We start from the raw sequence: 27,328 nt of genomic DNA, 5'->3' as shown, positions 1-27,328 counted from the left end.
ATAATTACCAGATGTTGCTCTCTGCCAAGCACCACTAACCTCAATTACTTTCCAAGTTTCTCCCACATTCAGAGATTAGATTGGAAATCATTTTTCTCTGCTCTTTCTTCATCATGTCCTGCAGTATATAGGACTGTAACTGAATTAGAGTTAGAGATGTCAAAAATGTTCATAAATAATCAAGGATTCACATCTATTAGAAATGGTAGTTTTTTATTTAAAAGCCACAAAATATCATACTTAGACAAGACACAACAAAATACACATCTTATCAATTCAACACTCAAGAATGTACTTTACGATTGTTTCCATTTGAGAAAGAATTAAAATGGGTGCTAATTAGACACATCTTCACACAATAATCTGGACAATGTGTAAGGAGTCAGATGTTTTTCTGATGTTTCTCTTTGTGGTTAACACACTGGGAAGGGATCAAAGTTCAGATGTGCACAGCCCAGAGAGCGCCCCCAACAAAGTGGCAGTGCACGCAGCGGGTGTCTGTCCCTCAGTAAATGACATTGTGGGGGCCGGACTGGGGAGGAGCCTGAGAGCTGTACCGAGAAGCGCACAATCCACCTTCTAAGCCAATCTGCTGGCATCATCAACTGTCAAACCATTTGCTCCTCTTTGCAAGGGGTACGCCTTTAGAAGGTCCCAATAATTTCTGCTTGTATTGTTCGACTAGCTGGTTGAAGCGAATTTCTGTCTTATTTCCCTTAGCTTTTTTCTTAGGTACCTACAAATGAAAGGTAACAAAACATAAGATAGTTAATTTCAAGCATTACATAGCACCTCACCTTAAAGCCACCCAAGAGAGAAGATAAGTGGGTACAGAGATCCTGTCCACCACAAGAGGGGGACGTCCAGAGAGTGACCCTTAGAGAGAAAAACCCACAAAGAATCGTCCACTGGTAAGAAATCAGACTAGAGATGCACATGAGAAGGGCCCCCCTAAAGCACGTTTCGTGTGTTGGAAGCCTCTCCCAAATGCTAACAAAGACAGGGTCATGTCAGGAGGACTCGGGAGTCAACCTGAAGGGGCTGCTGCTGACCTAAAATTGGGCAAAAATAATGACTGCATTTGATGGAAACACATCAAGTATATGAAAACTCAGGAATTCATAATACTAAAAATATCTTATTAGTCACCGTAGGAGGTTGATAGGGCACCAACTCATTATTCTGGAAATTGATAAAAAGAAAAAAAAAATCAAGCATTTATCCTGCCTTTCTTATACAAATGGTATTTCATAGTAACCAAATAGTTGAAAAGGGAGGGTTCTTTTTTCTAGAATTCTACTAAAAATGCAAAAAAAAAAAAAAGATAAAACTAGAAACAATGGATCCAGATAACCATCAGAAATGGATGCTAAAACCATTAGGTGAGAGGCTGATAGGGGGACTTTACACATGATGGGATAAAGGCAGACAATCCCTAAACCTACTGATGAATCTGAACATCACCAAAATTGGGACAACCAGACATTTTGTGCCACATGATAGGATGCAACAGAAAGTACACAGCATCACCTATGAAATACTTCTGCCAAGAAAACTGAACTTGAACCTCATCAAGCCTCTAGATCTGGCTACCAGTATACAGGCAACACGAGGTGTTTCAGGAGCAAGTCAAGTGACACCACAAGGAGGAGAGCAGCTAAACCCGTGATGTAATCCTTCCTACATGGCAAACGACCTGGTTTCTCCAACAAATTAACAACCTAGGGAAAAGGGGCTGGTGAGGAAGACTGGGTGCTGTAGGGAAAAAAGATTTAAGAGAGAAAAGCCAAATGTAACATGTGGACTTAGTTTGGACCCTGACTCACAATAACCAACTCTAAAAAATATATATTTTTGCGGCAACTGGGGACATTTTAATATGGGCTGTGTATTAAATGATATTGAGCTTATTAATTTCATTAGATGGCTGTGTGTGTGTGTGTGTGTGTGTGTGTGTGTGTGTGTGTGTGTGTGTGTTTAAGGCCTGATCGGTTGGAGATGCATTCTGGGATATTTTTCTGAGCAATCTACCTCATTTCCACATGAGGCATATTTACATGTGAAGCAGAGTTTGCTTTAATATCCTGGGGGAAGGGAGCGTGTATGGGGGATAGGTAAAACAAGGTAATTATTGAAGCACAGTAACCAGTAGGTAAGGGTGTATTTTCCTATTCGCCCCACTTTTGGGACTGTGTACCTCAACATCCTCTGAAAAGCTGCAGTTCTGCTTGTAGCTGCGATCTAGAAGCCTAATCAAGGCACAAAAGCGACCGCCAGCCCCAGCAGGGCCTGTCATTCCAAAGCTTCGTGCCCCACACTCACCTGCTTGGAAGGTAATTTCTGCTTCTCTTGCTTCCACTGGCTTATCTGGGGCTTTGGCTTTTTGGGAGGGAGAGGCTTCACTTTGCCTTTGTCCCGCAACCTGAAACAATATGGTCAAGTGTTACCCTGAGTTCTTCCTCTGATTGGCACCCCTGAGGTTCTCTCAGCTGGGAAGATAAAATGCCTTTTCTTATACTAGCTTTTTCTAAGCCCATAATAAGTCATTCTAGAAAGGGACACTGCAACAGAATATCCTAAGGCTCAACATTTGTATATTTGTTTTTCATTTGGGCTGAAAACCTCAAGAGAATCTCAAAAACCTTCATTGATTTAACAATTTTTTTTTTTCAAGATCGACTTTTGTTTATAGCACTAATCTGCCCCAAACAGAAACTGCAGGGGAACCTCAAGTAGCTGGGCCTCCACTGGCAGACAGCCGTCTAAGAGGCAAACGGCATGAGAGCCAGCCCGGGTGCTCCTCCCAGCGCCCTCTGCCAGTCCTGCTCCGGCCTCCTTGTGGTCCAGGAATGGCATCTCTGCTTGCGCTTCCAGCCTTAAAATGTGGGACTGGCACAGCACTAAGTATCCCTTTTATTCGAACAAAAGCCACACAGAGGAAACGAGCTCAGCAGAAACAAACCCTGGAGAAGCCACCCGCTGTTCCATCACGCCATCCTGCATCTCACCGAATTTTGGGGCCTCGGTGTGAGGGGAGCGCCAGGACCTTTCTTCTCTTCTTTCCATCAGGCAGCTCCACCTGCTCCACTTCAGCCTTGGTCTGGAATCCTGTCCACGTGATAGAGCCCGCCTTCCCCTTCTGCTCTGGGGGGGCCTTGCTTCGCTCCTGTGTGTGGGTTTGAGCTGCTTTCCGTTGCTGGTCTTTTCTAAGCTCCGCTTGCTCCTGCTGGGGCTCACCGGCTGCAGACTTGGATTTCACTTTTTGCTGCATAAAATAAGAGAGTACCATCTGGTTTCTGGATGAGGTTTAAGTGCTGGAAACACTCAGCAGAAGACAAGCCTTATGTGAGCTTGGTGGAAAAAAGGGGAATTCTTTCCCCCCAAAAGTTAGCAACCACAGGAAAGTGAATACAAGTGGTCCACAGGCCCTGATACAGTAACAGATAATTACTAAGTGGGGGGCACAAAATAACCATTTCCTTTTCTATATGCAGAAACGGGGCAAGTACATGGGTGCCCGACACTTGAAAGCCAGTAGGGGGAAAAACAGGCTAGTAGCATGGGACAATCAGTAAAGGCCTAACAAACGCGTAATGGGAATACCAGAAAGAGAAGAAAGAAACAAGGAAGATTTGAAGTAATAAAAGCCTGAGGATTTTCCAAAATTAATGACAGGCAGTAAAACCACAGACCCAGGGAGCTCCACAAATAACAAACAAGATAAATACCAAAAAACCTACACCTAGGCCTATCATATCAAACTGCAGAAATCAAAGAGAAAGAAAAATTCTTGAAGCCAGAGGGGAGGGGAATACCTTACCTACAGAGGAACAAAGGTGATTACACTGGATTCTCTTCGTGTAAGCAAGAAAATAGAGTGAAATGTTTAAAATTGTTTTGGGGGGAAAATCACCAACCTACAATTCTGTATGTAGTGCAATTATCCTTCAAAAATGAAAGAAATCTGTCACCAGTAGACATGCCTTGCAAGAAATACTAAATGTATTTTTTCAGAGAAGGAAATGACCTAGGTCAGAAATTCGAATCTACATAAAGAAAGGAAGTGTACTACAGTAGGAATAAATGACGTGAAGACAAGAAAAAGATGCTGTGAGGAGGGAGGCATAACGGATGGTACAGATTTATGGTGCACTGAAGGGGAAAAAGGAAAAGATTCATGTGAAATTAATAACTGTTAATTTTGTCCTTTTCACCTTAAAAATCTAGATAGGCATATTGATACACAAAGATCTATCATGTCTGTTATGTGTCAGTCTCTGCTTCTAAGTGGTAAGGGTGCAGCTGCAAAGAACAGCGTCTGCCTTTCAGGACTCAAAGCCCTGTGGAGATAAGAGACACATACAAAAATAAAGAACTAAAGAAGAGTTTAAGGAAGTTCATGAAGGTACAACTAATGCGGTCTTATCTCTTTTGAGAGAGGCAGGCAAGTGCCGCTTGAGGAAGTACATTTGATCGGAATATGGAAACTGAGTCAGGTGTAAGGGGCACTCTGACAGAGAAAGCAGTGTGTACATAAGTGCAGACACAAATAAAGCCACCTGACTTTATTGGTAGCTTCAGAATCACCTCCTGAAGCAACACATGGCTCATGGCAGTAAATAATTCCACACCTAGAATAACAAAGTTGCCTTGAACAGTAACCAGGTCCCAGGTTTTCCAACCCAGGGCCACTGTATTAACCACAACCTGTGCTATTGGTCCTGCTTATGGTACCCACAGAGACTGCACATGTGTGGAATACACGCAAGTTAAGGGTAACAGCGATGAGACTGGAAGAGTTCCGGTTTCAGGAACAACCTGGTCCTGAATGCCCCGGGGGAAGATGGTACGAGGGTGAGTACTGACTGTGTGCTGACATGCGTATGCGCGACAACTGACGTGTACCGTCTCCTTTAACCCTCACCCACATGTGAGGCAGATGCTGTTAATCCCCTTTTACAAACTGGAAACTGAAGCTGAGAGAGGTAATAACTTGCCAAGAGACTCAGAAAGCGGCAGAGGCTCAGTTTGAACACCAGTATTCCTGTCCCCAAAGTCCCTCTTCTTTACACCACACTGGATTAAAACCAGTACTAAAACCATCCGACATCACACTTCCGGAGCCATCTAAGAAAAAAGGATTATGGAAGAGAGGGCTGAAATCTACAGGGAACGCAACACTTTTAATCCCGGCCATTCACTCTGATCGGGTATCATCAGCAAGCACCGTGCAGGAGATGACGGCTAACATCAGTCTGATTCTCCTCTCGACTTCCTTTGCCCTCTGAGGAGCTACAACCAGACAGGCAAGCAGAGAAGGTGGCCTGGACAGCTCTAGGGGACTAAGAGGAAAGGGTAACAGAGAACCTACTGAGGTAGAGACCTACCTCACGGGGGCAGAACCACAAACTGAACCAAACAGAAGTTTAAACATGGCCTTTAAAAATGGTTTTAACTGAACTGTACACTTAAACATAGTAAGTGTATGTTACGTGTTATGAACCACAATTTAAAAAAAACAAAACCAAAAACAAAAAAACACACCAGTTCTGTACCTGGCTGCGCTGGATCCTCAGTTCCTTTATTTTAAGTTTCCTTCGATCTTCCAAGGAGAACTCCACTATTGGTCTCTGTCGGAAGGAGACAGACTGTAATCATTAACTTTCTTAATCTAAGTGCGCTGAGCTGTCTCCCACCCCTCTCCCTCTCCCTTCCCCTCCCCCGTTGCCCCTTTTTGCAATTCAGAGGTGGCTGCTCACTTGCTCTGCTTAAAGGGAGGGGGCAAGTCTGCAACAGTCTATCCAATTTAGGGTTCCTTCCATCCTATCACCTGAATCACCACTCACTGCCGCCATCGACTTGCTCCCCTTCCCAACACTCAAATGTTGGAGGGCACTGGATGCGAAGGAGAGGGAGGAATGGTTTCTGCAAATGGCCCTCAGGGGAGCAGTTCTCCCCACAACATGAGGCTCACCTTCTGAGGCCCAAAGATCTCTGGGTTGTTGTTGATGTGCCGTAGGGCTGTCAGGGCATGCTCGTGCTCCTGGAACTCTGCAAAGGCGTAGCCCAGGGACTGCCCCTTGCCTTTCCCGTGAACGCCTCGAAGGTCTCGCATCACCCTACACTATGAGAACAAGAATGAGTAATTACAGGATGAGAAGGCTTCACGGATTCAGCAAGAAATCAGGGTACGGGGACAGGCTCCTCATCTATAGCACGACCATCACAAATAACACTTATGAATGTCTCTCTTATTAGAGTACACTTATTGAGAGCACAAAACAAATTAAATAGGTATCTTCTTGCTTTCTAAGAGTTTATAGACATAAACACAAATGTATGAACAAGCATATAATGTCAACTTCCCAAGGAAAAATTATAATAGCTAACTGCTGACAATACACACAAGTTGAGAGGTCCGTGGTACTTGAAGGTGTATATTAAGTTATCACTGAGCACGAAGTGCTGTCCACGGATCTCTCACTGAAGGAACCACTCAGAAAGGAAACTACTGAAGAAGGGAAGGGAGAAGGCCGATGGCTTTAGATAAGAAAAACACTGCAGGCGTGGGGGAGAGCCTGCCCAGCATCTCAGAAATACAGGGAGCAGCTTCAGCTACCTTTGCTTGAGCTCAGGTCCTCTCTGATGTGACGGTCCCTAACTCCTTAGGCTGGATGTAAGAGCATCCCGGGGCACCGAGGTACAGTAGGGAATTGGGGGAAAACTAACTGTTCACATGCTATTACTTTTAGACGCTGTAGTTCTCATTTAACGGAGAGGTCTAGGTATTAGGGACACTTGGATGCTGCATTTGGTATATGTCCACTATCTCCTCTGTGCCTAGAACTGTGCCGGGTACTGGAGGGAAATCAAGAAAAGCATAAAATGAGGTTCCTGGCCTCAAGAAGCTTACTATCTTGCTGAGACACTATACTTACACATCTGAAAGAATTAAGGAGAAAATTCAGTGTAATGCAAATATTGTAAAACACATAAATTCCTCTAAATGGTGATAGGCTTTAAATGTGCAGCCACTTACTAAGGATTGTGGATGCTGATGAGAAATGACACAACTAACCCCTATACCAGTAACACTGAACAGTTTTACCAAGATCAGTGTCAAAGATGTGCTGATATGCTTGCATTCTCTCATGTAATCCCCCCAATACCAACAGCACGTTTTGGTGAGGCTTTCAGGGATGAGGAGACATTTAGGGTGATGAAACGGAACAAAGCAGGTTCACAATAGCAGTTATGTTCCTTTTTACTAAATACCAATCGAGAGTACTACGTGCCGGGTACAATGCCAAGGATTGGGAACAGATGACACGTGCCCTCAAAGAGTTCAGGCTGGTTAGAGAAATGACTGACAATCACAGGACAGTGCACCAGTAAGTGCTATGATACAGGTATGCAAAGGTGCCGTGGGGGCACAGGAGAAGTTTCTATTACCACACCATCTAACCAAGTCTTGGTGTGAACCCGGTGTTTATCTAATTAAGTTGCTGCAGACCTGTGTCGCCCCCTGTGCTCACCACAGGGCCCTGAGGACTCCTCCCACAGGCCAAGAGCCCAAAGGGTAGTAAAATGCTCTTTGAAAGAGCAAAGTACACAGATTATTTCTCTGCAAGAAAATGAACATTACAGCACCTGGCATAATGCTGAGCACACAGCAGGCATTCAATAAATGCTTGCTAAATTAATTCACTAGGGCACAGACTTCCTCACATTCTGCTGCAATTTGGTCAGATGTGAAAGGCAGTTCTTAGAGGAGAAAAAAAAAAACATGAAAACTACCAAACTCAGCCTGTCTGCTGACCATGTGTCCAAAGGAAAATCTGTCAGTCTGCTAGCACCACAGCCTGAAAATGCGTGCTCGGTCTGACCAGGACGAGCGCCAGCATTCTGAGCAGGCAGAGCCGACCCTCACCTCCTTGATGCACACTCCCTGCTCCCCTCTCATGGTTTTCAGCAGCAGCTTTCGGAGCTGTTTGTCATCCACGGCCTTGGGGAGGTTGTGTAGGCACAGCCTGGTCCGAGAGACAAAGATATTCTGGTCCTTCAGTTTCTGATGCTTCAGTAACTCAAACTGAAAGAACAACAAATGGTTAACAATGCCATCACCCTTCAAAACTTGTTTTCCAAAAGGAGAACCGTGACCCCATCCAATCACCACACATGCAGAAAGGAGGGAAATCGCCCACCCTGCAGCCTTACGATGCCCATCATAGGGAAACAAGGTTCAAGGACGCAGATGGTGGGTAGGTGGTACGGTCAAGGGTGGGGTGAGACTGAATTAGAAATCCATCCCTAACTGCAAAAGTTACATGAAACTTTTAAGCCTCAGGTTTTCACCTACACCGTGGAACTGTAGATCAGAATATATATTACCAACCTCTCAGCAATATGCAAGGCTGAAATGAGGAAATACACATAAAATCTTGAGCTCAAAACTTGACCCGGAGCAAATAATAATACTGTAGTCAACATCTATGCCCAGTCTTGATCTACCCACCAACTCAAACTAAGTATCTGTCCTTCCAAAAGGAAATGGAATTTATTTAAAAGCTTGAGAGAAGGTCGCCTCTATTCTGCCACCTTGAGGCAAAGGAATGCCTATGAGCACAGAATTCTCCTAGAGCATCAGCCTCTAACATGCTGCACGCACGCTGGTCCACGGGCAGCCTGTCTCTAAAACGAAACGATGATCTTCTCCTGACTTGTTTTTAAAATTAGGTTAGTAGAAAAGTTTTAAATTAAAATTCTTCTTTCATCAAGTCTTCTCATTCCTGCTGCTCCTTGTTTGGCAAAGGCATTAAAAAAAAAAATCACAAAACAGAGGCCAGCTGAGTGGCGTGTTGGTTAAGAGCTGGCTTGGGACGCCAGCTCTAAACAGCAGAGCCCAGGTTCAGATCCCACATGAGGGCCAGTGACACTGTACCCTCTGCAGCTAAGATGGTGAACAATAGCTCGGCCTGGAGCTGGGCTGCTATGAGTCTCCGACGATGGGGTGTAGGCTGCAGCCCCTGCTGCAGTGGGCTGCCATAAGCTACCGTGAATGGGTGGCAGCCAGGGTGAGCGGCTGTCAGCCAGCCTGAGCTGCCGTGAGCCGCAGTAAGCGGCCGTCCAATGACGGGCGAGCAACTGCCTCACCTGGGAAGAGCATAACAATAATACCAACATGGGCCAGTGAAGCAACGTCCTCCACAACTAGACTGAAGAACAAAAGGACAGCAACTTGTCTGTTCCCCTTCTCCAATTCCTCAACACTGTTCCCCTCCCTCAATTCCCCAATAAAATCTTTAAAAAAAAAAAAATCACAAAACAAAGAGACTCTGGAAATGAACAGTAAAGGGATATCTAAAGAGGCTATCATGCCTACATTCAACAGTTTGATTTTTCTGCCAGGAAAAGCTGTACTTGCTATGAATTATAATGCATATAATCTAGTGAGCTTTTTGCTAGAAACACACGAAGAGAAAAATTAAATGTGTCACTATTGCGATGTGATCAGAAAAAGGCACACAGTGCCGCCCAAATACTATGATTTCCAGAGGCTCAGTACCAAAAAAAAAAGGCTGGGAACGCTAGTGCAGACAGAAGCCATAAGAGAAAAGACACACAGCCACCAACTGTCGTTACAGTCTCATCCCATCCATCATCTTCTGCATTTGGGTTCCACAGCTAATTCTGTTCATGGTTATGCATCTTCACCATCCTAGACTGGCTTAGCTTTTTGTAAGTAAGCTATTTGGGCAAAAGTAAAAATTACTGGGAACTAACATTACCGAGCAGCAAAGGAATTTAATGGCATCAGTTAAGCAGTGGAAATTCCCACAATACGGAGTTTTCCTAAAATAATTTTATGATCTGGAGCTGTCACCCTCCTCCCCAAAATGGACATCTTAACTATCCCTTCCAAGACCCACATTTACCTTCTTCCCTACTAACCCCAGCCTCACTGAACTTCGTTATGTTATTCTGAATTTTTACGGACACATAATTATACACAGTGCCAGCATGATCCCCAAGCATACTATCAGCAAACATTTACTGCTGAGCATTAGAAAAATAAATAGATCCAGCTCTTATAATGGCAGATATGCTGACATAATATTATGTATAATGTTGGGTTATTTGCCGTTTCACCTGTGTGCTGCTTTTCTCTCTAATAACAGTATAAGTGGGGCCTGTCACCGACACTCGGTCTTTGATGAGCACCTCAAGCCTTCCCTAACTATAATTTATTGATTTATACTAAGTCGTGCAGGACCTGAAGGCTGGTGACTAACCTACTCACCCGTTCTCTTTTGGCCATGTCGGCAGCGCTCACACCCTCTGCTGCCTTCGTCCCAGCACGAATCACTGCAGAAAAGAGGGAAAAAGGCCAAGACATCAGCAAGGGAATTTTCACTGAGCAACAAGAGGAATGTGATTTGAATGATGCAAGTTCCTTGTACAGGGCCCTGAGGACTGTGCTGGCCAGGACACAGGGGCATTTGGGCAGGTCCAGAAATAGGCTACAGGGCTAAGCTCTCGGCTCAAAGCCGCTCTCAAGGACTAATGCTCTGAACATTTTGTTATTTTGTTCCTCTTCTCCTTCCCTCCCCTCGAAGAAGCTTCATGTACACATCCAAAGTCAGACTGACAGGCCTAGAGGGAGTTCTGAAAATAAGCACATTTTCGGCACTTGGACTGCAAAACGCCCCACCTGTCACCTGCCCCTGGAATTTCAGTGCTCCTCACGTACTTGGGGGCTCTTACTAGGAGGTGAAATAAGCCAGCCCAGAAAAGAGCCGCAGTGCCATACAGACACCAGGGTCAAGGGCTAATGGCCCAACATGACTAGTCCAGGCTGTGCAGCTATCCAGCAGGTGGGCTCACAGATACTGTATGACCTATAGGAAGGGATTTTTTTTTTTTAAATTACAGCTAATTTCTGATTATCATTTTGGCATTATGGGAAAGGTACTCAGTGCACATTTTAAATCCATGAATAATCCAAATGAGTAATTTTAGTCATAATTCTTACTCCTTCAGAAAACTTATTAGAAATGATTACAAGAAGCAAAGGCAATTTGAGTTTCTGCCCCTCTTTGCCCTGCCCATCCCTAATGACATGGTCTAAAGGCAGCAGGCAGAAGAGCGAACGGGACTGCTTAACCTACAAACTGGGTGAAGGGTCCCTCACAGAACGCCACATCTGCTGAAGTGGAATAATAACATTGCTAAAGAGGACATCTGGGGTTTTTATGTGAAACATGCCCCCCAAACATAGCACTGCTGGGTCACTGTCACCACACAGGGCCAGCTCCTCAGAGGCCTGGTTCCCGTCTCCCATCCACTACTCACAGCCTTCTCGGGCCAGATAGAGGTTCCGGGTTCCGGTTGGCTTCTTCACCTTCCTCGTCCGGAGCTTTGCAGCCTCATCACGGGTCACTGCCAAGTCAACCTTGAGCTGCCGGCCATCCAGTTTAAGCCCACCACCCTGTAACAGATGGCGACCCTCTCTTAAAATACATAACAAGTAACTACTAAACCTGACAGGGAACACCAAGAAAAGGGAAACGGCAGACCCCAGCTGAGCTACGGAACCCCACCCCAAGGTGTCTTAGCCCAGCTAGCAGTATTTAGTACAGCTGTGCAAAAGGCCACACGTGTGTACTTAGAGCAGTCAGCAATAAGTAATTTATTTTATGGGAGCTGATTAGGCCCAAATTGAGGGAAATGATCTGTAAACAGGCAATTTTTTAATATTCTAAAGAAAGCTAATGAAATGGTAGTGTTAACTCTACTCAAGAAAATTTATTGTGGCAATACAAGATAACTATCTCAAAACAATTTATGCTTGGTTATAGAATACACAGAAAAATTCCCTATCACCACACACTTTCTCGCTCAAACATTTACTCCACTTCATAGCTGGCCTTAATTCCTTCTTGTCCCAGTCTTTCATGTCATCAGCCAAGGACAGAGGCTGACATACAGATAGACAGTGATCAATAAATATTAGATGCATTATTATACCTGTTTTCTCACTTATAAAATAGGGAAAATAATTGTACTTACCTTATATACCCCTGTAGGACTGATGTAAAGATTAAATAAGGTAATACATGTAAAGCTCAGTGCCTATCACACACTAAGCGTTCAGTAAATGTTAGCTTTATTATTACATTATTGACAATAATAATAATACAGTAAAACCTTGGATTGCAAGTAACCTGGTTTGCAAGTGTCCCGCAAGACGAGCAAACATTTCTAATACATTTTAACGTGGTAAACGAGCAATGTCTTGCAATACGACTAGTTTGTTTCCGGAACGAATTATGCTCGCAAACCAAGGTATTACTGTAATAATAAAGCTTTGCATAAACACCAGATGTTGCCCCTAGGAGCCACTGTTGTCTAAGTTACAGGGAAAAAGAAATGTCTTCCTTACCTCAGTTTCTGGAGAAGCTGCTTCAAGGCATTTCTGAGCTGCTTCCTGAGTCATGAACTGAGCAAATGCACAACCTGCATGGAGAGACAAAATTAAGTGAGATCTTCAACTCCCATGGCCACCAGGAAGCCAAAGACAACAAACACTACACATGGCAGCAGGCGGGCACGAGGCAGAAGGGCAGCAGCATCCTTTGCTGAACGCTCTGAGAAAGCCACTGTGTTAGGCAGTGAAGGCTCAAAGACAGAGAAGACGGCACAGCTGCTCACTCAAACAATGACATTTTATTACTTCCTTCATCTCTTCCAACGCTTCTTAGAACTTAGTCTTACCATCTCGCTCCTTAATAAGAAATACCCACAAGAAATGCTAAAGGAATGCCAGCCTAATATTGAATTCGGCATCACTTACTGCGTGCCTATTAGAGGATTAAAAAAATGAGGCAGCAACCACTTAAGCCTGAAATTAATTATAGACCTCACTGTCATCGCTGTTGCTTGGGAGGCATTTGATAAGAACAGATGTGCTACTTGGAGTAGAAGGCCAGGCCTCTCTCACAGGAATATAGTAGTAAACCAGAAAGCTACAGCTCAATTCTTAACTTACGCTTCAGGATTTCCACAGATCAACCCTAATTTCTGCTACTGATAAAAAGTAGGTTTTAGAAGCAAAGAAAAAAGTTCACCTTATAGTAAACCCTCCCCCAAAAAGAAATATGTTTCATAATATTTTGTTAGTATTCCTTTAAACTTTAAACATTCCCTCATGTATGAAAACAACGCTGTATTTCCTAGAGCTACCAGGGCTCTGATCTTTTGTCCCCTCCAAGAACGAATGGCAGCAGACTAACTGAAAGGACACATGTGGCAGGACAAGCCAAGGGTCACCATCTAGTGAGGTCTCCCCTGCCTCTTCCAGGCAGAGCCGGTCCTCGACTCACATCTCTATGACAGCACTGGTCAGGTGGCATCGTCCCAAAAAGAATGAAGGCCTCAGGAAAAAGGGCCATGTTTTTTGGCTGTTCCTATGGCCCTAGCACCTACCAGTGTCTGGCATTAATAGATACTCAATATGAAGAAACAAACAAGAAATATAGGAGAAAAAATGTTTCTAATAGGCAGATTAGCTTATTTGTCCAATATGAAGAAAATGGGTACTTCTCCCTGAATGGGTACAAATTTTGTCATTGGAATTTCAGGGTCAGTACTAGGCTCAGTCTTAACACTTCCCTAAAAGTCTGCTGATAATATTTAGCTCTTCCAGGCAGTGAAATGAATATGATAGGAATAAACTGGGGGAGGGGGTCATGGTTATGTGACTGAGTAGTCAGAAAAAGTGCCAGAAAAATTAACAATGAGCTAGGAAAGACATGCATTAAAAAAAAATAATGGTCCTCATTTCAGCAGCACATATACTAAAATTAGAATGATATAGAGAAGAACAGCATGACCCCTGTGCAAGGATGACACGCAAATTCATGAAGCGTTACACATTTTATGCTCCAACCTCTTCACCCCATTTGCTGATTAGCTCAGAAGAAACAATGAGTAAAAGCATAACATGTGGCACTCAACAGCAAAATTGTGACTTTTCACTATAAAAATATTTTTTAAAAAGAAAAAGTAACAAAAACTATGCTTATTAAGCTCATTAACTCTCAACTAACATTAACAGACCAAGACAGAGACTGAAGCAAGTCGACTATAGACTACATTCTGAAAATATCAACCCAATGCACGACGCACTCAAAAAGGGACAAACGACATCAAAGTAGAGCAATATCCTACTGTACTTGGAATAGTCTATGCAATTTTAGGTGCCTATTTTTAGAAAAATGTACTGGAAATGGAGAAGGGCCAAGAAGTATAATTGAATATCAGAGCTTAAGGCACCTTAAGTGATTACTCTAGTTGAACTCACTCATTTTACAGATAAGAAACTGAAGCTCACAGTGGTTAAATGATTTGTGAAAAAAAATCACCCAGCTGGTCTATGGCTTAGCTGGGATTAGATCCCTAATCTCCGGGAAGCAGTTCAGTTTTCTCTCCATTATACTGCCTTATGTACATCTTTCTTAGCTGAGTAAAACCCAAAAATGATCAGGTCTCATCAGTGTGGAAAATAAGAGGGTTTAGAATGGAGGTTGTTAATCCACAGATAGGTTCGAGAGAGCCCACAAAACCCTCAGAAGTGGCCTTTTTCTGAGGAGAGTGTTCATAGCTTTTTAGGTTTCAAAGGAATCAAGACTAAGAATGAATTAAGAATTCACTGCTTTAGGAGAACTGCAGTTGATGAAATAAAATACTATGAACAGGTTGAAAATACTATGAACAGGTTGAGTAGGTACTGCTTACCTAACAGCAGTACACTATTGTAGAATGAGGAGTAACCAACTCTTGAAACTCAAAAGAAATAGCTTTAGGGGGAAAAAAAATTTAAGGCAGCTCTTGTTACATAGCCTTCTTTCTGACTGTTGCCTCTGCAACAAAGTTTCTGTCAGCTTCCGTCTCTAACAAACATAACTGAAAAAGATTTCAGTAATGTCAAGCAATGTGGAATGACCAATACCCATGAAATGCTATCACATTTGAAATTCAAAGAACAACAAATGGAATTCATTACCCTAAACTAAATAAGCTAGGACTTAGAAACTTAGACAAAATTATGGCTGGCAGCACCATGAAAGACGCTGAGTTTGACAGCATGGAAGACAACCTCAGAACGTCTTTGGTACACCTATGGACCACAGGCACCTGAGCTGGGTGGACTGTGAACCCCTCAGAACAGCACGCATTACGTTCTCATGTAAGCTGGTCAGTGCCCATGGCAGTGGTCTCAACTCTTTCAGGGCCTGACCAGCTGAGAGCAAATACCTTTAGAATGTTCTGTGTCTGGATGCAAGACAATGCGGACATATTTAAGATCTCCAAATTGCTGAAGGAGCTCCCCGAGTTCTTCTTCCTCTGAGTCAAAAGACAGGTTTCTATGGAAGAGTCAAGTCACAAGAAAGGTCAATTACAAAAGTGAGACCATGTGTCCCGGTACAAGGTAAGTCAGACACTCTTGATGGGATTAAAAAATGTTGGGAGGAGATTTTATCCTACTGAATTTCAATAGTGTCAAAGATTCCTTATTTCCTCAGCTATGTACAGCCTTCCAGGTATAAGAAAAACAGTCCCAAATAATTAACAGTCCCAATTTTACTTCTCTTATACTCAGTTAACAACCCCATAAACGATTCTATCTTATGGAATAACTGAGATTAAAAAAAAAAAATGTCCTGCAATAGGACACATCCTAGCTACATTATTTCTTCTAATTTGCCTCATCATGTACATAGTTTTCTTTCTCCATCCCTTTAACTTCCTAAGTTTTTTATTAATTAAAAAGATGTATAAGGAATGGTATCCTTGATTTTGAGGTCACAGGCTTCTAAGTGTGATGTTTCTTCCTTCCTGTTGGAATCTTCTACGAATACAAAGTTATTTATATGGAAATTCCATATAACACCGTGAAAAAATTATGGAGAGACATGCTGTAAAGGAAGAAAGTGGGTTACAGCACAGAATGTCTAGAATAAATTCATCTTGGTAAATATTTATGATGATGTGGGCACATGTGTGGGTGTTCTCTAAGTAGTGATTAACGTTAATTTTTTGAGTGTCTTTTTGCACATTTATTTCCTAAATCACGCACAGTAAACAGAAATTACTTATATAATAAAAACAATCTTAAGAGATTGTACAAGAGGATAAAATACACATCTCTAAAATAAGACTCAAATGGCCCTGCAAATTGGTGCTTCAGAAAGGACAAGAAGGCATGTTTGAGGCATGCTGAAGATATGCCGACCTTCTGAAAATGCCGATCTATTGCAGTCAGTAGAACGAAACAGCAATGGCAGCATGAAATAAAACCTCTCTCCACCTGACTCCCTCTCTCGTTTTCCTAGAAACAGACGGGATGCCTTACTTTATTCTGGATACTACTTTAGCAAGTAAGTTGGGCAACAGAAGTTGTTTGGGACAAGTGGTGTCACTCCTCCCCAGCTCCCCTTAAAACAAAGGCCAGAAAGCAAGATGTTTCTAATAGTTGAAGAACTGATTCGTACCCAACAATGTCACCCCAATTACAAAGAATGAAATCTAAATGACAGCAAGATATGAAGAACACTGTTATTTATCTTTGTGTATAGTTCTGATTCTCCTATGTTTTTCATTGTTTAATATGTTCCTAGGACCAGATGTCCTGATGGTCTTAGAGGCATCTAAGTTTCTGGCCTAGCTAAAAGAATTAGTGCAAAAAAAGAAAAAAACCAAAAAAAAGGAGGAGGAGGAGGAGGAGGGGGAGGAGAAGAGAAAGGAAGGAAGGAAAGGAGGGAGGGAGGGAAGAGAAACCTATGAAGGCAACAGAAATAGAGCAGTCCTCGAGATAAAAACGCATACCTAATAAAAACAGTTTTCCCTTCATTCACATCAGAGGGTAATTTCCTCTTCTTTTTCTTTGAGGCTTGTACATCTAAAGTAAAAAGAAAAACAACAAACTGAAAACTACTACTGCAAGCCATGTAACAACGGGCTAACTTCTTAAATACCATACGAGTATAAAGATCTTGCATAAATCCATAAGAAAATCCAATTAAAAATGAACAATGGGTATGGAAATAAATATATAAAAAGGTGCTCAGACTCACTCATAATTAAAGAAAAACACAGCATAAGAAACGATACTATTTTTCACCAACAGATTGGCAAAAAACAACCAAGATAGATGAAATCCAACATGGTAATGATGTGGGGAAAAGAAAGATTGCCATATACCTTTGTGACAGCGTAAACTTTTTGGAAACATAAAACATATAGAATATTTGAGAAGAAAAGAAAAGCACATACATTCAGACACAAATACACATACACTATATTGTATGTGTGTGTTTTTACTTACAAAGGCATTGATTATCTTACATACACCGGAAACATATAACCTGGCTGTCTCTGGGGAGAGGCCCTGAGTGGCTGAGGATCTAGATATAACGAAAACTCAGTTTGTTTTTAAGAACAGACATATATGTTTATATATATATAGGAGTTTTCTGGAAGTATACAAAAGAAACAACAGTGGTTACTTTGAGAGAATGTGGGGGATTGGTGAAGAGGTTTTATTTTCTATATTATACTCTCCTGCACTGTATTTTTCATTAATGTTCTCTCATTAATATGTATTATTAGTCCTATAATTTTTTCAAGTGAAAGAATGGTAAGAGACGGCTGAAGCTGGCTGTAGAATGTAAGGTCTTACAGTCCCTTCAGTATAAAAGTTTCTTTCGTTCTAAGGTGTCTATCATTCTCTCCTCATGGAAGAAGCTATTTCTTCAGATTTCTTATATAGTCAAACCAACATGCCAGACTAACAGAAAAGGAAGCAGAAGGGAGTGATTTGATAAGTAAATAAAAATTTCCATTTAGACAAACTAAAGGATCAGTAACTAACTGACCATTCCTCATTCTGGGATGACCTGCCTCCCTCAATAAAAGCACTGAGTTTACCCCAACATTCTTGACAAAGGTAGCAATAGGGTTTGGTTACAGTTTTACAAAATGCCCCAAGAGGTCCTTTATCCCGAACTCAGCTCAAAAACGATGTTTAAAATGCACCTCGGTGTTAGATGTCATATCCTGTTTATCCAGTACTTCATGCAACTTGGATAATCAAAAGAGGCAGTGCCTGAGCATTAAGCTAGGTCTTAAGTCCCGAATGAATCTTAACCCTCAACCACACTCCAAACTCATTTAAAATAACAAAAGCAAAACACCTTTGGAAGGAACATAAAGTTTCCATTTTCAGCATTTAAACATAAATGTGACAGAACACCTTAGCGTCCTCTTTAAAGAGGCCTGCGCTGAACTGACACACCGTTCTCAGTAACTAATTTAAATGTGAAGATCAGGCAAACCTTCATCCTCTCGCTCGTCCGTGTCGGTATCACTCTGAGCCAGTTCCTCTCCAACGCTGTCTCTTTCCTCCAGGTCGCTGTCCTCATCAGAACGATCCTCGTCACTGCTTTCTGTGGGTGCCGCCCTCTTGACCGCTCTGCAATGGCACAGTTCAAAACTAAGGGTCCGGGCTGACAGTGGGGCGAATCCAACTTCATTACACATGTCAGCTCTGTAGCAATGAGGGCAGGGATCGATTCAGGACAATCCTGAATCTTCCTCTGATGTCTCAGAGCAAGCTGAACTGCTTACCTCTTCTGAATCTGCACAGGCTTGGTCACCTTTAATTCTTTATTCTCATCCTCCTCTTCATCATCATCACCATCATCATCATCATCATAATCACCACCATCCTCCTCCTCCTCCTCCTCCTCCTCCTCCTCCTCGTCTTCGCCCATATCCTCTTCTTTCCTGCCATTCTCTTTACCTAATTTCTGACATTTAGGTTCAGGTCTCTTCTCCTCACCTACACAGGGAGGTAAAGAAAATTAGGAATTAATTCTGTATCTAAAACAAGGTTATTTTAACAAGAATAACCACTACCCTCAAATTCCTAGTTCGTTTGGTTTCACAGAATCTCATATATTTTTCTTACTGTCTATACACTGGAAAAAGTATAAGGGGAAAAAACCAATAACAAAGCCCCTCATCACTGAGGTCCCCTTGGAGTCTGTCCCATTCATCAGAAACCTGCATGTTAATCTGGCTCAGAATGAGAGAAGTAGCAACGGAGCCTCCACAAATCACCTACCATCATGCACCACGGCCAGCACAACACTCACCCTGGAGCCTGGCTATGAACTTTAATCTTGGTGGGTTCTGTTCTCTGAGCATCTGGTAGCTTAAAAGCCAATTGTTTTCTAAATCAAACTCAAGTTTTAAGTTTCTCTATTCTTAATGTTTCATCACTCCTTATTATGAAAAGCTGGGAAAGGCCAGCAGGTAGAGGGGACAGTGAACGCAGGCCCACTCCTCACTCACATCCACACCCAGGAGGTGGGCTTAGGCTCAAAAGAGCCTATGTTTTGGGACCAGATCACCAGATGCTGCACTATGAACTGACAAACAGCTCTGGGTTTCTGAGCCAGCAGGAATTCTGACTTTTTCTTACTCAGGCTCATCCTTTTGGGTAATCTTGTGTTCTTGGTATCTCCAGCCCAGTAGCTCACTGACAAGCAGGTTGGTTCCCTTGTACTTTTATCGTAGAGTTGTTTCCACACTCACCCCAGGACATACAACCCTCCCGCCCACCACCACCACATTTTACCTGGGGCAGAGGCAGACTGTGTATTTTTATATTTATCCTTTGCCACAGCCCAATCCACAGCCACTGTGCGCCCTGTCAGACAGAAAAGTAATGTCAGAAAGGCCTTCCTCTTTTTAACACTCCTATCTCTTGTAAATGACTTATTCATCAAAGACAGCAAGCAACAAAAGGAGACAAAGAAACTGCCAATTCAGAGAATGTTGGCCCTACAATAAAATTCCCGGTAGCTGTCTATTCTTTTTAATCCTTACCCCCCCACTTTTTTTTTTAAATAAATGAACAGAAATGTTGCCTTTCTACACAGCCAACACACCTGGGATAAGACAGAGTGAGTTTAAAAAAATAATTAGAACAGTGCTTCCAGTTAGACCAACAAATTTCCAGTTAAACTAACAAGGGCAAAGCAGGCATTATGGAATAATTGGCACCGTACCCAGAAGTTAGGAAGTCTCTAAGCCACTCCCTTCTTTAGCTCCTGGTAAATCAATACCCAGAGTAGCCTCACGGTCAGTTTACTAGCCCACGGATGCTAACTAATGCTCACAGCCAAGAGGAAAACCTGCAAATCCCACATCCGCTAGACAGCAACCTGCCTCTATCGGTGATTATTTCAGGGACATTTTTTCATTTTTTCATTAGGGACTTAAAAGGACAATCACAACCGAAAGAAAAGAGAAGAGGGGGGCCGGCCAAGTGGCTCAGGTGGTTAAGAGTTGGCTTAAGAGTGCGAGCTCTGAGCAACAGGGCAGCCGGTTCAATTTCTACATGGGCCAGTGATGCTGCGCCCGAGCTGAGCTGCTGCTGAGCTGCCAACAGGTGGCAAGATGGCTCAGCTGGTGTAACAACAAGATTGCCTGTTTGATGGTGGGCTATGCCCACCCGCAACTAAGATTGAACACAGCACTTTGAGCTGAGAGGCCACGAGCTGCCGACGGGAAGCCAGATGGTGACTGGCGCCCTCCACAACGAAGATCGAAGAACAACAACTTGGCTGGTCCCCACCCCAATTCCCCAACACTGTTCCCCTCCCCCAATTCCCCAATAAAATCTTTTAAAAAAAAAAAGAAAGAAAAGAGAATAATGACTTGGGTTCTTTCAAGTTCAACCCTAAGATCAAGTATCAGGAATCTTTCACCAATACAGCTTCCGTTTAGCAGTAAGTCTCTCAGCAATTCAAACACCTTTTGAAAATGTAGAAAGTGGGTTACTGTGCTAATTCACCCAAACACCAGAAATATCTGGGTCAATGGTATGGGTATAGAAAACTTACCCTTTATCTCTTTCATGTTCATGCTTTTGAGGGCTTTTCCTGCTTCTAGGAGGTTTTTGAACTGAACAAAAGCAAAACCACGCATCTTTCCATCTGTGTGCAAATGTACAAAGACGTTAGAAGCAGCAGGCAGGGAACCAATAGGCACTAAAAAGGAAGTCATGGCAATTCAGGCTGTCAAGATGGCCAGGTCCTGCCAAACAGCCAGCCCCTTGCCCAAAGCTTATGTCCTCCTGATGAATATACCCGACTTGGGCTTGGCGAGAGCAGTGCATTTTCTCAGACTGTAACTTGTCTTCTAAAACTAGTTTTGATCTAACTAAAAATACCATCAAGGGAATAAACACTCTTACACGGGTTTTGATTACTTGTCAAGCACTGTGCCTGATACTGTATCACATCATCGGAGGCTCACGAAGAGTATGACATGAACCTTGCATTTCTATTTCTAACAGTGCTTAGTGCAAAGGTGATATGTAAAAAGACCATGATGTTAAATAATAATAATTTAATCTACGCCAAATGAAGGTGTGCTAGTACCTGGCTTCCTAGGGATGTTTACTTCCAGGACAGCCCCATATTGAGCAAATATTGTCTTCAAGTCATCTTCTGAACACTGAAGGCAAAAGTAAAGAAAGAAAAAGAGATATGATCATAGCAAATAAACATAAAACATCAATTATTAAATTAGTTCATTAGGAAAAGCTTGAATATTTTTACTACTTTTTTACTTTTGAGACTAGAACATCAAACGTTTCTGAAAAGAAGACATCTTGCTTTGTATTTAAGAGGTAAAAAGGACAGATATCATAAAGCTTTTCCTCCCCTCCCTTCCTCAGGAAGGCATCTTCCCTTATTGTCTTAATAAATTCTTGTATACAAGCCCATTTTCTGAATTCAACAAGGCGAAGGTTCGTTCCCAAAAGCGTTATGTCCAAGTTACCCTCCTGGTGAGGCGTTCCACTCATGCGCACTGACAGCCTTCAGAACAGGCAGTTAGTTTTCTCTGTCACGTACCTTAAAGCTCAGGTTCCGAATAATTAATCTGGCTTTCTTATCTGCCACTTTGGCTTTTTTAGGATTCTGCTCCTTCTTTGGGAACTCTGAATTTTCTAAAAAATAAGAGGCAATGAATAAGTCTGTGCTCCCAGACCACCCGCCTCTAGGCCCAGCACATCACGGGGGAAAAAGCTACTAGCAACAGATGGCATTTACCACAGGGTTCAGTATGGCAACACCCAAGACCCCCAGATTTTCCAGACTTAGAAGTAAACAGAAGACTAAAAGGAGTAACAAAATACATTGGGTGATTTAGGATAGCAAAAAGAAATTCAGGAAGCTTTCAATTTGGAAGCTCCTCCCCCATCCCACCACTCTACCTCCTCCTCACCCTGGGAGAAAACTCTCTTCCATCCCTAGAAACTCACCATTTCCCCCCTTTTCCTTGGACTTGTTCCTCAGCTTTTTCTTGGCAACAGTCACATTGATCTTGGAGCCTTCGAAGGTGGTAATCTCCTTGAGGGCCCTCTGAACATCTTCCAGCATAGAGAAAGTGACGTAGCCAAAGCCTCGACATGCCTTACTCCCTGCACAGTAAGGGGGTAGCGAGACAACCATGAGCCGAGAGCCCTAAACCAGCAAGTTCTCAAAGCCCTAAACTAGCAGATAGACCGCCAGGCCATCCTATCATCAGCTTTCCAGAATCCTCAGGAGGGACAGAAACAAGGTTGGCATCAGTGGCCCCTTCCACACTTTGCTCAGAAATTGTTAGAAGCTAATTTGGTGTCTTCGCTCTTGGCTCCTCTTCTTCCTCCTTTCCTGATAACTTCAAGATTATGGAAGATCCATGATATCCATTACACTCCCCCAAAGACCTCAACATCAAATAGAAGGAATCACCAGAGAGGGTAGGAAAGAAAGTACGGCAGCTTCGAAGATTACATGTAATAATGCAGCTCCTCCTCAGAACAGATTGGTAATGATGCCTGAGGCCTCGACAAAAGAACATTAAACAATAAATAATGCTCCGGGAGCCTGTAGATACTATTACCATTAATTTTCCTGGTAATCAGAAAAGCTTTAGCGATCAATATCAAATTAAACCTTTCCAGAGCAGCTGTAAGTCTCTTATCTCACTTTATCTTCAGAACATACTAAAGTAAGTAAAGCAAATATTATCATCCCTTCTTTTCAAATGAATAAATTGGGATGGAGGGAAGTAAGTGAATTGGTCAATGTCCCTTACGATGTTAGTAGTTGAATTAATTCATTACCAGCTCCATGCTCTTTCCAATGGGACTCCACCAATATAAAGGCCACAGAGAATATTAGGACCAACCAGATGAAGAGTTGCAAAATAAAAACTAACCCGCCTTTGCCCTTTTTGATATGCTTCTTTTTTATTTAACATTTTTGTATAGTACAATTTTAAGTAATGTACTGCATCAAAGAGGAAAAAGACCAAGTAGTCTGCCTACCACCCAAAGAAGAAACAGCTCACATGCTCTGCGTCTTTTTCAACTACACTTGAACCTGCTTCAGGGTACAAGCCCTCAAACACAGGACACTGATCCACCTAGCTGGGTAAAGCTGACACTTGGCACTAGGAGAGCAGACTGTGATGTGGAGATCAGTTTCTTTTCTCTTGGCACTCTTCCTCACAAAGACCTGCCCACTCGAGTACCTTGCAGAAAATCAGACCAAGAAAAATCAGGTCTTTTCTGTCGGTACAACCAAAAACAAAGCAGCTGAAACCTGAAGGAATTCTGCACTGAAATAAAAGCATGTACTCACAATAAATGCCATGCACTGTTTAATGTCTGCACAAAGCACTCACATATTTATCTGAATCCTCACGACAATCCTGTGAAATTATTCCCATCTTCAAGAGGTTAAGTGGCATTCCCAGGTCCCCAGTGCTGAGTCAGACTTCATCCCTCAGCCCCTCCCTCCCATCCCACTAGGTGCAACACTCTTCCCATTACACTGTCTGCACAGAAAAGTTTCTTATTAAGGGAATAAAAGCTTTCTTTAAGGACTCAGACCAAATACACAAGGTAGACGGTAAGATAATACGCAGCCTATATTCTGAGGATCCAAAGAATTCCCAGTCAATGGTCTGTTCTTCCCTGAAACACAACCACCTGGCACTGTAGCGTTTCTCAAATTGTTTTGACAACCCACAATGAACGTAATTGATAGTGGAACCCCGTCCACATATACATATATTATTACTATAAAACCGGAGAAAATTGTTATGAATACTCACGCTTTATTGCATATGGATATAATTCTATTTCATTTAAAAATTCTAGTCAAGACCCACTAATGGATAATAATCTGCGGTTTAAGAAACATGGCTGTATAGCACGCTCATTCTCTCATTCAGCCATACCTATACCTAAAATGACAAAGAACTAGGCAGGTGCTGTGGCTCATATGGCAATGAGAGCCATGTCAATCATCCTAACTCTAACTTCTGTTACTAACAAAACAGAAGCTAAGGATGGAGTGATTGCTAGCACACTGTTAGCCTGCCTCCTCACATACTAAGAGACCACGGAAGGGTAAGGGGGACGGGGGACACTAGATGCCAGTTCCCACCAATTGTTCTGTGGAAAGGCAAAAACACAGCCACCTAGAGAGACAGCCTGATGGCTTAAAGGGAACTATTAATAAATGTATGTTCTGGGTAACATCAGGTGCCTATCTCAAGTGTCCCCTGAAGTCTAAGTAAGAGGAAGGAATGCTTCTACAACTAAAACCCTTACAATTCATCCTCGTTCTAACACATGCCAACACCCCTCACAGTGACGTGATGAGCATCAAACAGAACGTGAAGCATACAGCAGCGCTCCACAGTCAGGAAATATCTCCAGTGGCTCACGCCAAAAACCACGGAGACTTGACTCCCTGACTCCCCTTTTTCTCATACCCCGACATCCAGTTCATCAGCAAGTCCCCCTGGCTTTCCTTCAAAAATATCCATATTCCAATCCCTTTTCACCACCTCACCTGCTACCATCCTGGTCTAACACCAAGATCTCTCACCTGGATTATTGCAAGAGCCTACCAACTGGTCTCCCAGCTTCTGCCCTATTCTCCAACAGCCTATTCTCAACACAGCAGCCTGAGACAATCTTTCGAAAAGTAAGCCAGATCATGCTTACTGCTGCTCCCTGCTCAAAACCACTAGTTTCCCATTTCAGAGTAAAAGCCAAAGCCCTACACGGTCCTACATGATCTGGTACCCTAGATGTCATCTCCTAATTCTCTTCCCTTCACCCACTCCAGTCACCCTGGTTCCTTGCTATTCCTCCAGTATAGTAAGCACAGTCCTCTTCAGCATCCTTGAGCTTGAAGTTTCCTCTGCCTCACCTGCTCCTCTCAATGAGAAACACATGTTCACTCTCACCTCCATCAGGCGTCCCCTGGCTACTCTACCTGCAACTGACACTCCTCTACACCCCCTCCCGCCCCCACACACGCACATGCACACGCACACACATGCACACACGCACATGCATGCACATACATGCGCGCACGCGCGCGCGCGCGCGCGCGCACACACACACACACACACACACACACACACACACACACAAAGACTCCCTGTGCTTCTTCCCGGACTTCTTTGTCTCCTTATCATTTACCACCATTATCACCATATATTTTGCTTGTTTGTCTAATGGCTGTCCTCCCCATCTTGAAGACATACATAAGAGCAAGGTTTTTGGGTTGGTTTTGAGGATACTGCTATATCCTCAGGACCTACAGGGGATACAGCAGTGCCTGGCACATGGTAGGCATTCTACTCAATAGTTACTGAATAAACAACTGAGTAAATGAAGCACATGATGGTTAAGAGCTCTGGTGATCAAATTCTGCGTCTGCTACTTACTAGCCGTACACACTTAAGCTAAAGGTACCGAATTTCCCTAAGCCCCAGATTCCTCGTCTGTAAAATGGGGCTGACTCTCCACCCAGCAAGATTGTTGAGAAAATTAAATGAGATAACACGTGTGGAACTCAGCACCGTACCTGGCAATCAGCTGACGGTCAATAAGCCTTACTGATGTTTCCTTAAAAAGTGGTGCTTTTCATGGTTACCAAATAAGATCTTGTCTACGAGTGCGCCTCATAAACGGAAAGCGCTGTAGAAACGTAAGGGAACGCTTTGATTTTTCAGAAACGGGCCCCCTATGGACTCATCTAGAGCAGAGTCAGTTTGGAAGAAAATACCCAGACCTTTCTTTTAGGGGCGGGTAAAAAAATCACGGCACGCTGAAGTCTGGGAGGACGTCCTCGCCCCGGTCCCTCTTCCCAGAAACGCCGGCCCTAGCTCCGACCACCCCGCCCCCCTACCTTTCTCAGTCACCACGAAGCACTGCTTCACCGGCCCCACCTGACTGAACAGCTCCTCTAGCTGCTCACTGCGGGCCGAGGGAGGAAGGCGGCTCACAAACAAGGTCAGCCCAGCCATGGGGCCGGGAAACAGAGGCGCGAGGCCGCGAGCGAAGCAGGCCGGCGCACGAGACTCCAGAAGCTCGCTTTAGTCGTCAGAACACGCCTAGTCGCCGGGAGACTCCGGAAGTGCTTGTTACTCAAGAGTCCGAAGGCAAACGTGGTGGGACGGAGCAAAAACGTTCCGGAGTGCAAAATAGTGACACCCGGGGGGCGGAGCTACTTGAATGGAGCTCCACCCCTAGTCCAAGTACCAGCCCCAGCCACTCATCCGCCTTCCCGCCGCTGTAGGAAACAGGCTTTGCTAGTTCCTACTCTTCTTAACATCTCACCTCCAAATTTACCAGGGTAGGCAGAAGTCACTTTTGCTCGCGGCCTAACCCAGGATCTGACATATAATGGATGTTTAATAAATAGTTCCTGAAGTGCCACCACCGACGCCCAGATTGCGTGAATAAAACGCAGCCAGAATGCACATAGACATAAAAGTACATCACACATGTCATTCAAACAATTCTCATGTTCTCAGAGAATATGAGACATCTGTCACACTGTAACAAATAACTATAACTGTGCCTATAATGGTTCGGAGACAAATTATAACTACTAAAGCACACCAAGAAACAGTTTGTACCCAATCATTCTTTCAATAAATATTTGCTGAGCTCCTACCATGTGCCAGGCACTAGGGATAAAATTGGTGAGCTAAAAAGAGACAGGGTCCCTGCCCTCGTGGAGAATACAATCAGTGGGGGTAGACAGACATTAATAAAAAAAATTTTTTCACAAATGAATCACTGCAAGATCTCACCAGAATACACCCAAAGCAAACATAACATCTGGGTTATACACACAAACTGAGAACCCAGGTCCTCCCAGAAATAGGAGCTCTT

The 27,328-nt window shown here is 43.3% G+C and overlaps 1 protein-coding gene across 2 annotated transcripts; it reads right to left on the bottom strand.

The window, feature by feature from the left end:
• Positions 1-194: 194 nt before the first annotated feature.
• On the bottom strand, positions 195-26,569 carry RBM28 (RNA binding motif protein 28). 2 transcript variants are annotated; one of them, XM_019646162.1, is made up of 19 exons: positions 26,337-26,569; positions 22,400-22,558; positions 21,990-22,084; positions 21,513-21,588; positions 20,973-21,065; positions 19,703-19,774; positions 18,688-18,901; positions 18,396-18,532; positions 16,888-16,960; positions 15,316-15,425; positions 12,443-12,516; positions 11,353-11,488; positions 10,301-10,365; positions 7,931-8,089; positions 5,975-6,124; positions 5,556-5,630; positions 3,009-3,265; positions 2,323-2,422; positions 195-736 (listed from the first exon to the last, which is right to left on the bottom strand). In XM_019646162.1, the coding sequence occupies exons 1-19, from the start codon at positions 26,452-26,454 to the stop codon at positions 602-604; spliced, it is 2,298 nt and encodes a 765-aa protein (XP_019501707.1). In that variant the 5' UTR covers positions 26,455-26,569; the 3' UTR covers positions 195-601. The 2 variants fall into 2 exon arrangements, with proteins under 2 accessions (XP_019501707.1, XP_019501708.1); XM_019646163.1 differs by having other exon boundaries at positions 26,377-26,463.
• Between the last annotated feature and the right edge of the window lie 759 nt (positions 26,570-27,328).

Source organism: Hipposideros armiger, unplaced genomic scaffold, assembly GCF_001890085.2.
Source record: "Hipposideros armiger isolate ML-2016 unplaced genomic scaffold, ASM189008v1 scaffold_97, whole genome shotgun sequence".
NCBI lineage: Eukaryota > Metazoa > Chordata > Mammalia > Chiroptera > Hipposideridae > Hipposideros > Hipposideros armiger.
Note: the sequence above shows the minus strand (reverse complement) of the source record. Positions and strands in the feature narration are given on the sequence as shown.